The following is a 16,896-nucleotide window of genomic DNA, read 5'->3' on the forward strand; positions in this document are numbered from 1 at the left end:
AATAGTTTTAATTAAAAATTTTTATTGATATTTAAAAATTAAAATTTAAAATTTAATTTTATAAATTAAATCTAATATTGAAATAAAGAAACAAAGTGAAAGATGACAAAAGGGATAAATAATGATAATTTTGAAATAATATCAGATTTAGTATATAACTGAAATAATATCATATTTAAAATGTTATAAGTGTAAAAAGACCAAATTGCCCAAACCCCCCCAAACCCCTCAAAAGGGCATTTTCGTCTCAAAACCGTGCAAAAGGACCTTTGAGTGAACTACAAAAATGGTCCCTGGACTATGGGTTTATCTCGCCCATAGTCCCTGGACTTTAAAAATATCGTCGGTAGTCCCCGGACTAAGGGGTTTATCTCGAAATTGGTCATTTTGGCTTTTTTTGGTACGAAAATACCCTTTGATATTATTTTGGGGGGTTTGGACAATTTGGTCTTTTAACATTTTAAATCTGATATTATTTTAGTTATGTACTAACTTTGATATTATTTCAAAATTATCATTCTTCTTCCATTTTGTTATCCTTCACTGAATTTTTTTTTATTTCAATATTAGATTTAATTTTATAAAATTAAATTTAATATTTAGATTTTTAAATATCAATAAATTTTTTTAATGAAAACTATTAATTCATGGACACTATAAATATTAATTAAAACTATTAGTTATTTAACATAATATTCAATTGAATTGAAGAAGTACATTAATCATGATGGAAAAATAAGAGTTATTCTATTTAGCCTCCGTTCGGTTGTTATAATTGCTTGTGATTAAATATTATGAAGTTGACTAAAAATTTGATCCTACTTAAAATTTTATATAGGAGTATTTTTGTTGAAATTTTCTAGTAAATTTTGATTGTTTTCAAATTAATAAACGAAAATTATATTAGTCTTACATTAGATGCATATTTATTTCAGAATAAATTGTGTTATATAATCTATTTATGATTAAAGCTACTCCCTCCGTCCCACGTTACTTGAGTCACTTCTTTTTTGCACTCGTTTTGAAAAAATAATAATAAATAATTAAAGTGAAAGAAAATAAAGTAAAAAAAAATAATATAGTTAAGACTCTTCTCTACATTATTCTCTCTCTTACTTTTTTTCTCTCCATTTTAACTATTTATTATTATTTTTCCAAAACGAGTGCAAAAAAGAAATGACTCAAGTAACGTGAGACAGAGAGAGTATTAAATATTGATTAAAACTAAGGCGTTGTCATACCTTATTGATTACATAGTACTATACACTATCAAATATTGATTATAATTATTAATTTTTGCTATTTAATAATTTTTATAATTAAAAAATTTATTGATATTTAAAAATTAAAATTTAAAATTTTGTAAAATTAAATCTAATATTGAAATAAAGAAACAAAGTGAAGGATGACAAAAGGGAAAAAGGATGATAAATTTGAAATAATATCAAAGTTTAGTACATAACTAAAATAATATCAGATTTAAAATGTTAAAAGTGTAAAAAGACTAAATTGCCCAAACCCCCAAAATAATATCAAAGATTTTTAAGCCATCAAATTAAAAAAAAAATTTTCGAAATTAAACAAAAAAAAAGGGAAAATTTTTTTAGACACATTTTCAAAAGCAATAATTTCTTTTAAAATTTAAAAAAAAAAATGTGTCCTAAAAAAAATCAATACATAATTAAAAAAAAAATAATAAAAAAAAATTACTACCCCTTTTTTAATCCCCCGGAAATTTTTTCCCAATTTAAAATTTTTTTGGAGCAATAGAGCACCCATTTGGGCGCATGTCGGCGTCGGGGAACGGTTTTTCTGAGGCCCCTCCGAGTTAGGGGGGCCCCGCCGGGGCTTTGACCGGCTCCTTATCGCCGTTCCCAAACCCCTAATGGTTGTACCCTTCATCTTCGACAAATCATGGGTGGAGCGTACATCATATCGGAATAAAACATTCCCCAAAAACGTTGCCCAATTGGGCCGCTAAATCGAGTTTTGGAGAACACCAAATCGGGGCCCCACGCCCTTTCGCGCCGATTTTCCTAATTAATTTTACAATTAATTTTAATTTTAATATAAATGATGGTACTCCTTAAACTCTAATTGAATAAATAAAATTATTTAATTTAGTACTCCATCCATCCCAAAGGTTGTGTTCGGTTTCCTAGATAAAATAATATCAATATATAATCTATGATTGAATTGTGAGATTATTTTAGTTATAGGGGTTAGCTGTGACTAATTATGACATGATTATCCATCTATTATTGAATTGTGAGATTGAATCTCATGAACCATACACATTATATATTTAATCCGTGATACAATCTTGCAAGCCGAATACCCCCTTTGAGTATAGTCCCATGATGTTGTTTCATTATTTCAAAATATAACATTATTTTGATTTACATTCAACTAGTTAAGCCATCAAATTATATTAGGAGTATCATCATAATTTAGATTGGTTGCAAGACATCAAGATAGTTGAAACATTTCTTTTGTATACATGTCTAAGAAATGAATGTGTTAAATGCTAAAGTAGAAAAAGTAAAGTAAGAGAACAGAAGAGACAATAAAGTATGAGAAAAATAAAATTTTGTCAAAACTGAAAATGACTCAACTATCTTTAATAACCCAAAAAAGGATAGACTCAACGACGAAGAGAGTGAAATAATTAAAAATAAAACAAATTCCTAATTTGATAATTTACAGATATATTTTAAAGTTGGTATACAAAACTAAAATTTGTCAATGCATAAGTATTAGTAGTACTATTTTTATGACCATAAAATTATTTATTTTTTCATATGATCAATTTAAATGATGGGTATATTTCAACTATATTAATTCAATCACTTTTGTTAATACAATGTTAAAGTTTTGGTTTGGATGAGTATAAGTTTTTCGTTTGATAGTGTTTCAGAAAAAATGTTAGTGGGATTTTTTTTAATACTACAATTCTTTATTGTTTTAATTATATATAAGTTCTTGTAAATTTGTTGTTTAATGGTTTGTCGAGTTTTGATAACTAAAAAAAGGAAGAGTACGAAGATTGAGTTGAAAGAACGAGTAAAGTTCTAGGAGAGGTGCTTTTTAAGTTCCAATGGACATTACTAGGGATGTTAATCGGGCTAACCCGTTCGGGTTCAGGCCAGCCCACTCGGGTTGCCGGGCTATTTGGATGCGGGTCATTCGGGTTTGGATTTTTCGGATCATAAATTTTCAACCCTAACCCTAACCTGCCGGATTTTGGGCTAACCCATCGGGCTATTCGGGCCTAAAAGCTTTCGAAAATAATCTCTTGTATCAAAATTTTCTTCCATAAAATGATTTTAAATTTTAGATACTTTTTTTCTTTTTAGTTTGGAATCATATAAAAATCTTCAAATTTTTATAATTTTCTTCAATAATACTTGAAAAGAAGCTTTTCATCTCGATCAACTACAACATATATTAAAGCTTGTGTTCGTGTCATTATTATGACATTGTTCGTAACTAATTTTTTATGAAAATAAAAAATCATATCTTACAAGAATCATTATTAAAATGATAAAATATATTGAGATTTTGATGGGTTAGTTCTTAATTTTATCTTGATTGGCTTTGATGGTGGTAAGACACTATTGGCAGATGATGAGACGGTGTAATAATGAGTTGAGGTGGAACCTGAAAGCTGATATTGTGGGATCGAGTGAAAAAATGTAGAATGAAAATTGAATAAGACTAATAATTGTGTAGAATGAAGATTGAAGATTCATAAATATAAATAACTCTTAAAACTTAATATTTTATAATTAAAATCGCAACCCAACCCGTTCGGGCCAACCCGTTTAACCCGCCAACCCATTCGGGCCAACCCATTTAGCCCGTTTTGTATTCGGGCAATTAAATTACAGCCCTAACCCGCTCATTTTACCGGGCTGTTCGGGCCGGCCCACGGGTTTCGGGTTGAATTGACTACACATTTGAATTTTGCATCACTTACAGTGATATGTGCATTTCAATTTCACGTCTCCACAGCAGGTCACTAACATTTAAAATTGTATGATTTATGTATGTACTTAATATCTTGTTAATAAAGTGATTGGAGTATACTTAAAAACATATTTCGACCAGTTTCCACAAATAAAATTTTGTCTGTATATAATAAATTCTACAAGCCACTTTTAACCAGATTTGAGAAGAGTCGAAGTCTTTGTTTTAGTAGACCGGTTGTGGGCAATATTCACTTTAAGGTAACGTGGTCAGATATAAACAAATGAAAATAGTATTTCACAACTTAGATAGGCTTTGACCACCTATCGTGAAAGGTTGCAATGTCAATTCGTATATTTCCAAGCATTAACAAAATAAGATGGCATTGATGTTGTATAGCACTGACGGATCTAACAGTAAGACAAGTCTTTATGCTATTTACTGAAAGACGAGGTCTTGATAAACTATCATTTCTTAATCAATATATTTAGCTTTGAGGATACGTTATTTTTTTGGTTTGGCCACAGGTGTACCGAACAACGCCTATGACAGACTCCGACTAATCTTGCTCGACTGGTTTGCGAATTAAGGCCGAAAGTCTCCCAGTGGGTGGCGGGGTTTGAACCCGTGACTTCAAGGTCATCACAACATACGTTATTGATTATGCATTACTTTGATTTATCAAATGATGCGGGTTTTTCTCAACCCAAGATTCTTGGTGTTTCGGGTAGTGGTAAATTATATCTAGCGATGTTAGAATGACTGATGGTCAAGCTGAGGGCAGAGTACATATCAATTAATTCATAATCCCCAGGTCAAGGGAATTCACTAGATTACAAGGTCTAGGAACTCAATAACTAAGATGTTTACGGTCGTCGGACTCACCTTCAGCCTGCTGTCAAAGAAAATAATACCTCAACCCACTATACTGTAACTAGCATAGAGAAGCAAGGGTCGAACCCACAGAGAGGAATAGGACGCGAGTGAGAGTTAAGAGGACTTGGAACGAGTTTGGCTGCTGCCACGCAAACTTGGGTTGAGAACTTAACTACTAGACTGGGTAAATGCAAATGATCTACTCTAACAGCTAGACCTAGGGAAAGAAAAACATAATGAAAATATGCATGATGAAAATAGAAATCTAAACATAGTATCACTTCAACAACGCAATTTACCAGATCTAGTGAACAATTTTCCTAAAATAGCTAGACCGAGGAAAAATGAACTGTGGGGACCATTATCCTAAAATAGAAATAGTGCGGAATAAAGCTGCAAATCAGGTTCTAACTAACAACTAACTTCATCCTCTCCAACGATCCATGATCACATATGCAGAAAACAGAGTAAAACATCAAATCGGAACAGAGCATGTCGAATTAAACGATCAAATTGCTATTAAACTGAAAATTAGAACAGATCTACTATCCCTAGACGAGGTAAATGAGAAAACAGTAACTAAACTTCAAAACCATGCAAAATTTCAACAGATCTAGACTTCGGATACTTTCATCTGCTCTGGGTCGAAGCAATCCTCAACAAATAACAACAAATTCCATCTCCAATATCTTTATCCAACCAAATTCTTCCGATCAACTTCAATTCCAGCACAATTCAACTCCAACAAAATAGATCAAGTGCGAAAAGCATCCAAAGTAAACATAAAACAGGATTCAACATGAATCGAGAACAGAATATAAACTTCCATTGCAAAATAAACCAGCGTTCAACGGTGATTCAACAACGAAACGGTCGCCGAGCTTCGAACAACGAAGACTCGACTCAAAAGTAGCAAAAACAGAAATTTAAAGCAATTGTTTCTTCGCCTTACGTAGAGACGGTGGTACACAGACTAACTATCGATCGATATGCGAACCTCCCCGAATTATCCCATGGTGCAGAGTGTGTGCAGAGAAAATTTAATTAATGAGCTAAGAACTATAAGCTGGAGCGTGAAAAAGTGTCCTCGATTTTGTATGCGCTTCCAGTATTTATAGACAGACGGCTTCTAGATCCTTCCTTGTATTCTCTATTTTGCCCTTCGTCTTCGAAGCTCCCTCCGTCTTGTAAATTGTTGCTCTTTTGCTCCTTTCCTTTGCCTGACAAATTTTTTCTCTTATTTCCTCGGCCTGACGATTTTCTCTACACAACCTGACTTAAAACATGTGTTAGACCCAGAAAATTGTTGAATTTACTCTCATAACCAATGCATGGAATTGGCCTTATCAATGACTATTATGTTGAATCGCGCCATAGGTGAGTCTGGTTTGATAATGTCTTCAAGCGAAGTTTGAAATAAATTTTTTATCATTTATAAACTGGTAAGTTGGAATTGGCTCAACTTATTTTAACACAAATAATACCCGCAAGTGTACGGGGCTAGTGTAGCAATTAGCAAGCAAGAGTATCGTATCCCACAGAGACAAGATTGTATCAACTCAAGTACCACGAACAAATTTCGACTACTATCTAGACAATCCAAAGAGCAATGATTTTGTTCTAACACTACTATAAGCATATAACAACGAACAATGAATTAATAGTAACAAGAGGAATTAAACACAAGTGAAAAGATACCACAAAGAGGAGAGTAGAGTTTTGGATCCAACTACAATGGAATTGTATTGTGATTGATTCAACAATTTCGATTACCCATTTTATGTCTCTAGGATTACTAGGAAAGTCGCTAATCTAGGTTGAGCCCCCTTGCGAGTGTACTCACCCCGTTGATTAACCCTTAATATTGAAGTCTCCTTCTAATATGTTTAGATTAACTCCATAGAACAAAAAACCCAAGCCCTCACTAAGGTTCCCCTCTCTCGAGTGTAGATTATCAAAGTGATGCTTACTCTTTTATCAAACCTAGATAGGTATCTCTCGATTACAACTATAAAGGTAAACAAACCCAATTGGTAGCTAAGCAATTGAATTGAAAAGGCACAAGAATGAACAAAGGAATCACAAGAGCTAAGCAATCAAAAGAAGTCCTTGAATTAATCACAAAAATCCATTGTAGTCTTCACCAAAACTCCACAATAAAATTAGCTACTCATGTTCTTCATGAAAACCAAAACAATGGATTCAATCAAATACATCAAAGAAAGCAAATAAATACTCTTGTGGAACGATTCTATGGATTAGAGACCCCAATCTCTCGATTTGTAGTCTTCAATCTTCAAATCTCTCTTCAAAGTGTTCTTGGGGAAGTGTGGAATGTGTTGGAGGAGGTGGAATGTTGAATTCGTGAACCCTAGGCGTTCTTCCTATTAACCCCCCATAAAAAATCGCGTATTTGGCAAGAAAATATGCCAAAATAACGTACCCGGCCGGGTAGAATTATAAAGAGTAAAATTCACCCTTTTTTTCTAGACTTCGTCTAGCTTATACCTCCATTTTTTTAAGTAACGCCAACCCCCTTTTGTGCTTTCAAATTTGTAGATTGACACTTTTGAGAGTGAACTTAACAAATCCCAAAAACATTGGAGAACTTTTTAGGCTAAGAGGGTTAACTGGGATTGGGGGTATAGCACTTGTGAAAGAGGAACAAAGATAGCCTAACGTCATCTCCTAAACTCCCTTCACTATGTAGACTTAATATGATCGGGGAGCAAGTTCTAGAAAAAAAAAGTAAATGATAAAATCACACCGAAATGAATGTTTGGGTCAAATCTCACTGGGGAAAAGCATGAATCAAGGCAAACAAGCAATTGTTTCTTATGCACCTATTCTCAAACTCTTAAATCAAAGACCATGGGTAGCTTGGGGGGGGTGATGTTTTTATCATTAACAACTAGTCCTTTTCCCCCAAGAAACCAAAATTCAAACAAGTTCAATTTCAACAACCCAAAAAACCCAAAACAACTCACAGAGGTTTAAAGAAAAAAAAAATCTACCATAAAAAATAAAAAAAAAAAAAACAAAAGACAACTAATCAATCTAAAACAAAAAAAAACAACAAAGATCTCATAAGGCTCACTATCCACCATATCATCCCCCCCAAAATTATTCAAGGCGCGTAGAATAAGTTTAAAAAATTTTGGGGGAGAAGTGGAATTATATGATAGACAAACTAAAACGGAAACAATCCCAGGAATTACCTTTCCAGGGTTCCTCCCAAATAGCGCAATTTTTTATCGTCAATTCGATGTCTTTAGGCAACATTCATCACCTTGCATTCTTCTACCTCCACCATCTTTGATTCCTCTATCTCGTGGCGTTTCATCTTGTCCAACATAGAGAGGATGACTGTCTTATTTCCATGCCTAAGGGTGAGTTCTCCCTTAGTGACATCAATTAAAGCTTTCCCGGTTGCAAGGAATGGTCTTCCAAGGATGAGAGGAACATTTGGGTCCTCCTTCATTTTTCCGTCCTCTCCTCTTGGGCGATACAAATCTCCCTCCTACACTTTACGGGATTTCTGTCTCATCTTCTAGTCATATAAATTTTGATGAGATCAGTCCACCCTATATCAAAATATAGTTCGGGAACCAGTGAGAAGATCAATGTATAGAATTGAATAACAATACGTGGAGAAAGCGTAAGCAATCAATGATTCTTTGGAGATTACCATGTAACCAATTGAAACTTAAAAGCTAAACAAACAAGGGTTTTCGAAACTAAACACACAAGAATCAGCCACAGTATTTTTGACGAGACAACTTCAATGTACTTTTGACGACGCGCTCAAATTGGCCGAGTTATCAAACTAGGCAATGTAGACTACCTTTTTAGCTCCTTCCCTCTCAAATGTTCAATATTGTGCTCAATTCTTCCTCTTTTAACGCGTGCTTTTCAAGCTCCAACTCTTCACAAGATTTTCGGCCATTCATCTTCATTCCCTAAAAAAAGCATCCTTCATGCACAACTTTTACCAATTTAACTGCGTAATTCATTTTCAACCAAGTGACGAAAACTAGCTTTTCAATTATCATAATATTATCATGAGTTTTTGGAGTGGAAATAGGGTTGGCCAAAATATTTTTTGCGTCCCTAAAAATTATTATCCTTACCGAAAAATATATGGAGTGAGTGAAAAATAAATAAAATATAGTACTTCCTCCGTCCCAAGATATTAGAGCCCTTTTTTTGGGCACAAGAATTTAGGAGATGTTGTTTAGTGGTGTAAGTGGAGTTGATAGTAAAATAAATTTTTACCATAAATAGAAATGACTCAAATATGTTGGGACACCCCAAAAAGGAATAATGGTCTAATATCAACGCTCATAATTTTTACCACTAAATATAAAACATTTCTTTAACAGAATTTTTTAACACTAGCATATAATCTATAAATGGAAAATAACTTGTGTCATGTAATTGTAGATCTAATCTTTACATGAGAAATGAGATTAATCAAAATTGATATACTAACCTTTAACTTATGTGCAAAGAGTCCTCACTTGGATTAAACTTCAACTAATTCCATGAAGACCGGATATCATGTTCAAGAGTTTGTACCTCCATCATCCAATTCTTGTCTTTCATCTTCCTTGCCCAATCCCCAGTTAAAGGGTGACATTCATCTACTTTTATCTTTTGAACAGAAGTAGACAAATAAGAAGGGAGTTCTTCTAAGTTGTAGCAGTGTATGAAGCTTAAGAAGTGCAATTTCGGGATACAAGGCATTTTCATATCCCAACGCACCAAGTCAGCATCTTCAATTAAAAGAAATTTAAGTTGGGGGAAATCTTGCCAATCTATCTCCCAAATTGGTCCTATAAAAGCATAGCATCTCAGTTTGAGCACTTCAAGATTTGGTAATTTACCGATTACCTTCATGTACTCCCAAGGATATCCTAGACCACTCAAACTCAACTTTTTAAGACTTGATGGGAGCGTAGAACTAGGAATAGGTGGGGCAACATCTTCTAACCCGAGATCTGGATTCACAACGACACATTTAAGTGATTCCAGTGTACTAAGATGATATATATGATCCATGTAATTTAAGGAATCACTATTGTCATCCGGTGCCAATTCAACTTGAATACCAAGCTTTTTAAGATTAGGCATTCTTTTGAAAACCCTCGTTGTACAACTATGCACACTCACACCCAAGAGTGAACACAAGTTTGGTAAAAAGGTCTCCTCACAATCTAGATTGGGTAGCTTTTGGCCTGAGACATGAAGATGTTTCAACTCTTTCATATTCCATATTTCATTAGGCAAATACGAAGAATTGCTCGGGGATTTGATACTCAAGTATTGTCTCACTCTCAAGTACTGTAGATTCCAAAGTTTGGATATGGAAGGTGGGAGGTTTCCGTCACAAGTGAGAGCAAGGTACCTTAGTTGAACTAATGCCACTATATCAATTGGAAACTCGTAGAAACGGATTGCAAGAGCTTCCAAAACCTTCAAATTTCTTGACTTCAAACACAACGGAACTGGATATCGATGTAGTGGACCAGTACATAGCAAAGTACGCATAGTTGAGAAGGCCGACATTGCATCATCTTCGATTCCCAATAAAATGCTATTCGGAATACATAATCTACATTGGCTTTTCATACTATCTTTTATTGAATAATCATCACAATTCAAGATGTAGAAAATTTTGCTGTTGATGGCTTCCCTGCGTGATAGATGCCAAAAAACAGAATGGAGATTACAAGTCTTGTTGTGTTCCAAATCAGATCCCTTCTTGGCCATAACAGTAGTAGAATCAACAAGCTCCTTGAAGCATCTTGCAGCAAAATCCTCAAAAGTTTGAGATGAATTTGGTTCAAGAAAACCCTCAGCAAACCATAAATTGATGAGCTTAGAGGTAGGAATGTCAAGCTTTTTAGGGAAACCCCCCATATAGAGAAAGCATGCTTTCAAGTGTTGAGGTAAAGCCTCATAACTTGGAAGCAATGAGTCCAATACTTTAATTTCTGCATTCTTAATAACCGATACTTTTCCAGATGCTACCATGCTCCACATCTCCAAGGTTTTCTCAAGTTCGGATAGCTTATCCGAGACTGAGAGAATCAGGAGAGGAAGACCCTCACAACTCTCAGCAATCTTCCTTCCGACAGGTTCAAGTTGCATAGGGAAAATCTCATCGCCAAACACCCTATCGCGAAGAAGATACCAACTTTCGTCTTTATTTAGGAAACACAACTTCATCGTCCTATCACATGCTCCAAAAAGGCCAACCTTGAATAGTCTAGTCGTAACAACAAGTTCACCCTTGATGCTAGGTAAAAAGTTTTTCAAGATATGCACCGGGGCCTGGCTCCATAAATCATCTAGCACAATGAGGCATTTCTTATGGAGTAACTGCGTGCACAAATCCATAGTTAATGTTGCATCATCCTTTATATTTTGTTTATCAATACAAGGATAGAATTGAGCTAGAGTATCCGCCAAGATTTCTTCTGATTTATAATTTGAGCCCACATTCATCCACACACAATGATCGAAACGATGCATGATTGAGAGGTCTGAAAAAATATTTCTGATGAGAGTAGTCTTACCAACTCCGGCCATTCCATATATTGTCATAATTCCCATTTTTGGAAATAACCTGTCTGGAAATAGAACATCCCTAGTTTTCTCTATCAATATAGATATGTCAAACATATTTTCCGACCATACTTGATCATCATCTCCTAGATATTTTTGTACATCATTTGCCTGCCAATAAGGGAAAATTCACATAAATGACAAATTTGAAAGAATAAAATTAATCAAAGCTGAGAGAAAAAAGGAGCGTTGAGATGAATATGAATAGAGAAATGAGTGTAAATGATGAGCAATAGAGAAGAAAAAAATTGTAAAACATATATGAAGAAATAGAGAAGAAAAAGAGATTGTAAAACACACCCACTATATATCATAGTAGTAATAAAAATAGAAATAAAATGTTTCACATTTTTCATTACTATAAATTTTACTTCACCTGTTCCACAATAAGAGTTATATTTGATGGGAACAGATTTTAAAAAATGTACTTCCTCCGCTCCATAGTAATGGAGGCGTTTCTTTTCGACACGGAGATTAAGAAAAATTGTGTTATGTGAGTTAAGTAAGGGAGAGTAAAGTGGAAAAAGAAAAGTGTAGAGAGATGAAGAGAGAATAAAGTAAGAGAGAGTAAAGTAGGTGTGAAAAAATGTGTTGACTTTTACTAAAAAGGAAAATGACTGTATAACTATGGAACGTACCAAAATGGTAAAATGACTCTATTACTATGTAACGGAGAGAGTAAAAAATAATTAGTTGGAAAATTTAGTGGAATATGAAATCAGATTTTTTTAAATAGTCCGAAAATGATTGCAAAATAAGGTCAATTCACAAAGAAATACTTGAGCTAGAATTGTAGACAAACTGTCAGTTGAGGTTAATTACATAAAATGGTTATGAAATTATAATATTTGTATCAAATTGGTTACCAAAGTTTAATTTATTTTAAAATAGATACGAAACTTTATACATTTTGTAGGATTATTATTTATAGTTTAATTCAATTTATATAAGTATTTAATTTCCACATAACAATTAAAATACCACATAATATTTTTTATTTATATTAATTTCGTAAACTATATAAAATTCCTCCTTTATTCCACACAAATTTCCTTTTCAAAATAGAAAATAAAAGAAAATTTGACAAACTAAGAATCAAAGATTACTATCTTTTCCAATGGAAATTGAAGAACTTAAAACAATATTTTCTAAATATCCTACTAATTTCATTGTTGTCGTTTTTAATTACTCTCTATGTCCTCATTAAATGTCTCATTTTTACTTTTTGGTTTGTTCCCTTTACTCACATTTTATTGTAAAAATTAATATTTCTATGTTCCACTAACTTTTTCTACCACTTTCTTTTACAAAGTCAAACAATTTCTTAAAATCCGAGCCAGTAAAAAATGAACATTTATTCATTGATGGAGGGAATTAATAAAGGACTATTTTTAGTCATTTATTGTATAAATGGATTACTTTATACTCAAGTAAAATAAAATAATATCATTAAGATGACAAGTAGTGAATAAAAATAAATTATTTATGCTAATTTGTTTCAAAATGGATAATTTTATTCCACATAGCAATTCAAATTCCACATAATATTTTGTATGTAAAAATTTTGAGGTAAATACATAACTATACAAAATGTTTCATTTTTGTTTCATACAAGTACAAAAATATTATACAAAAAGTTTCATTCGTGTTTTATTTTAATACATTTTGTTATATGTGTTTAAATGATGTTAACTTTTTACTTATGTGATGCACAGACCATAAAATAATGATGAATTTTTTTGTACCAATATGAAACAATGATAATACTTTTTGTACCAACATGAAATAATTATGAAACATTTTTATTTTACTTTAAATAGACAAAGAGTTAACGACATCCAAACAAAAATAACAGAATTAAACTGAAACACGAATGAAATTTTTTGTATGATTTATGTAAACTTTAATTTTTTTGTACTAATATGAAACAAATTTGAACCATTTTAAATGAATTATGTATTTACCTGATTTTTTTTATAGAAGTGGATACTTCTAAGGAAATTGAATAACTTAGAATTAAATTTAATTGTCACTAAGACATTAATCACATATTTAAACACTTGACTTTTAGGAAAAAAAATTGTGATCAAATGTTAATTAGCTTAATTTATACTTAGGGATGTCAATCGGGCCAGCCCACCGGGTTTCGGGCCAACCCTATTCGGGTTGCGGGTCAATCGGGTGCGGGCTAATCGGGCTGTGCTTTTTTCGGGTTATAAAAGTTCAACCCTGACCCTAAAAGCTCCGGTTTCGGGCTAGCCCAACGGGCTAATCGGGTTACTACCGATAAAATTAACATGCATTGAATCCGATAGATAATGGTGAAAATTAGTTATATTTATATAATGTAAAATATTTAATTATGATAAATTTGAGATATATGCTTAAACTCAAACATATACATGATCAAATACTAATATTTGATATTTATGTAAAATAAAACATAAACATTAAGAAATTTTAAAGCATGTATTAGAAATTTAAATATAGTTTTTTAGTGAATTTGAAGTTTCTAATTTATATATCTATTATTATGTTAATAAATATTTAACATATAATTTATATATTTAATATATAAAAATAAAAGTTATTTTTTTAGTAATCTATATTATAAAATAACCAATGAAGTGTCGAATTAGAGTCAAATAAATAGAACGATAGAAATTTTATCGGGTTTTCGGGCCAGCCCATTGGGTTTTCGGGTCTGGCCCTAACGGGTTGCGGGTTAATTGGGTGCGGGCTAATCGGGCTGTAATTTTATCGGGCTTGAAATTTTCAGCCCTAACCCTGTAAATTTGGCGGGCTATTCGGGCCGGCCCACGGATTGCGGGCTACGTTGACATCCCTATTTATACTTACTTAGTCCCAAAAAAAATAGACTAATTTTAGAACTTTTGACTGTCCACCAAAATTACACCAATTCTAAATATGAAAAGTTTTAAACAAATACTAACCATATACATCATTCAAAATGTTGACCCCATAATTTACTAACACTAATTTCACCACTTTAGGAAATGAAGGGGTAGGTATAAGTTTTAAATACTCTTGTCGTCCCACTATAAGTAAGACATTTCCTTTTATGGCTAAAAACAACACTCATCTCCTTCTTACTTTATCCCCTCTCCTACTTTTTCTCTTTTACTTTGTTCTCACTCCTACTTTATTTTCTTATTTAACCACTAAACACCACTATCTATATATATATATATATAAATGTATGTGCCTAAAAGAATTATGTCATGCAGAACGGAAGGAGTACTACTTATTTTCATCGTCCATTTTATAGACCTAGTTAAAACTATTACAGAGCTGCAGCATAAGTTGTAATGATATTGAAAAACACTTGATAACTTACCTGTAAAAAGCCCCGTTTTGCCATAATATATAGTATCCGAAAATAAAATGATCGATGTGTTATTTGCTAATGTTATTAAACTTTTACATTTATATTTTTATAAAAATAATTATAATTTTTCGTTAACCGAAGAAAACTCTGCTTATAATCTTCAAAACTGAAATATAAAATCATAATAATTTTTTAATTTTTTTAATTGTATCAAACGACATTATATATGATAAATAATGACGTCATTATATTTTAAGTGTTGATTAAAATTGTATAATTGAGATATGTATATGCACACTGAAAAAGTGAGAATATACCTCTGATAATTCGTCATCCATCATATAAACGCGATCATGTTGAGCCTCAGCTAGCGCGCTCCAGATCTCCGTCTCTCTCTCCAATTTCCTCAAAATCAGAATAATTCTGGCCGCCACTAGCACACAACCTCCACAGTTTCTGGCAATTTTCCTCCCTATTTCCTCAAATCCCGGCGGCGCAATACCCCCCTCGAAAAAAATAGTCAGTATGTAAGGCCAGAAGAAGTCTTCATCTATCGTCGGCGGTTTAAGGGGCACAAATCTCTCGTCGAATTCCGCTACTTCAATAAATCCCGTCGTCAGCAACACCACGCTTCCGTTGTTCTGCTCCGGCAACGATCTTCTCAGCTTGATCAGAACGTCCGTGTCGCGAACGTCGTCCAACGCAACCATGTATCTCCTTCCTTCCAAACTAGTGTACACATATTCCCCCAATTTCTCCTCTCCTTGGGAGGTGATGAATTCGTCAGGATTTATTTGAGAAATGATGTTTAAGAGGAGTTGTGTGAGGTCATATGTTGAGCCTATCCTCACCCAGGCGCTGCAGTCGAATGAGCCTTGTATGTCATCATAGACGCCCCGGGCAAGAAGGGATCGCCCGGTGCCTGGTTTGCCGAAGAAGGAGAAGAAACCGAAGTCGTCTGGCCTTATCACTCTCATCACGTGATATTTCAGATCATTGTAGACATCGGATAATCCAACCATCTTTACGTTACAACCTATCGTCTGTCGTGATGCATAATCATCATTTTCATCACAAGATGGATTGTCGAGATGACGATTGTAGTCTTCCTTCATCTTCTTCGCTGCTTCCGCGAAGGAGTTGAACTCGTGCGATACTTCCTTCAGGTCTAGCGAAGAAATGGTAGCCTCTTCTTCTTCTTCGAGATCTGATAGAAACTGTGATTCGAGGGAATCTTCTAAGTTGTGTATCGCATCTCTGATTTTTTCTTCCAACTCTCTCAATCCGTTGCTGCGGAGGCGTTCGTCCGATTTTTTGAGGGTTTCTTGTAAGGATGTGAGGTGGTTGTGTGCAATATCTAGGATTTCTCGACTCGAAGAATCAATGGAAATGTTGGAAGAACATAGGAGTCCTTGTATAGTTTGCTTGAGAGAAGTCGCAGCAGCATAAGCCATTGCTTTTTTTTTTTTTTTTCTTTCTTCTTGTTGCAATGTTAATTGTGAGTTGTTTTTAGGGTGTTCGATGGTGTAATATGAGAGTTATCTTTGATCATAGTAGTAGTTGTGACCTAGTCCTCACTGTATGAAACCAAGAAACCAATTTTTTAGTTTAATATTTTTAACCTAGCTAGTGGATGAAGTTTAGCAATCCATATTTTTCCGTCCAACTAAATACTCCCTTCGGATTAATCTACCCTTTGACTCTAACACGAGTTAGGTTTTTGATGATGAAATTTCAAAACACTCCACCAATTGCACAATAAAAATCATATTTTGTCGTTTCTATCCGTCTCACAACAAGAGTCATATTTCATTTTTACCATAAAATCCATTTCACATTAAGAGTCATATTTCATTTTTACCATAAATGGTAAGTAGATATCACATTCCACCAACTTATTCCACTCACACTTACTCCCTCCGTCCACGAAAAATAGACCACATTTGCTATTTTTGGTTGTCCACGAAAAAAGACCAAGTTGAAAAAGGTTCTCACATTTGCTACGTACCTAACACAATTAAACTTAAACACTACTAATAACATCGACCTCACATTCCACTAATACTGCTTCT

The 16,896-nt window shown here is 33.5% G+C and overlaps 1 protein-coding gene across 3 annotated transcripts; it reads right to left on the bottom strand.

Annotated features, from left to right (window-relative positions):
• Positions 1 to 8,468: 8,468 nt before the first annotated feature.
• Positions 8,469 to 16,445, bottom strand: LOC125187802 (putative late blight resistance protein homolog R1B-23). Of its 3 annotated transcripts, none has more exons than XM_048084443.1 (3): positions 15,142 to 16,445; positions 9,338 to 11,586; positions 8,469 to 8,804 (listed from the first exon to the last, which is right to left on the bottom strand). In XM_048084443.1, exons 1-2 carry the CDS (start codon positions 16,276 to 16,278, stop codon positions 9,382 to 9,384), a joined length of 3,342 nt encoding a protein of 1,113 aa, XP_047940400.1. In that variant the 5' UTR covers positions 16,279 to 16,445; the 3' UTR covers positions 8,469 to 8,804; positions 9,338 to 9,381. The 3 variants fall into 3 exon arrangements, with proteins under 3 accessions (XP_047940400.1, XP_047940401.1, XP_047940402.1); XM_048084444.1 differs by having other exon boundaries at positions 8,469 to 8,818; XM_048084445.1 differs by lacking the exon at positions 8,469 to 8,804 and having other exon boundaries at positions 9,524 to 9,680; positions 9,739 to 11,586.
• Positions 16,446 to 16,896: the final 451 nt, after the last annotated feature.

This window comes from Salvia hispanica, chromosome 5 (assembly GCF_023119035.1).
Source record: "Salvia hispanica cultivar TCC Black 2014 chromosome 5, UniMelb_Shisp_WGS_1.0, whole genome shotgun sequence".
Lineage (NCBI taxonomy): Eukaryota > Viridiplantae > Streptophyta > Magnoliopsida > Lamiales > Lamiaceae > Salvia > Salvia hispanica.

Coding starts and splice junctions, on each gene's coding strand:
- LOC125187802 (XM_048084443.1), bottom strand. CDS start 16,278: ATGGCTTATGCTGCTGCGACTTCTCTCAAGCAAACTATACAAGGACTC. Junction 11,587..15,141: donor TGGATGACGAATTATCAGAG/GTATATTCTCAC, acceptor CCTTATTGGCAG/GCAAATGATGTACAAAAATA.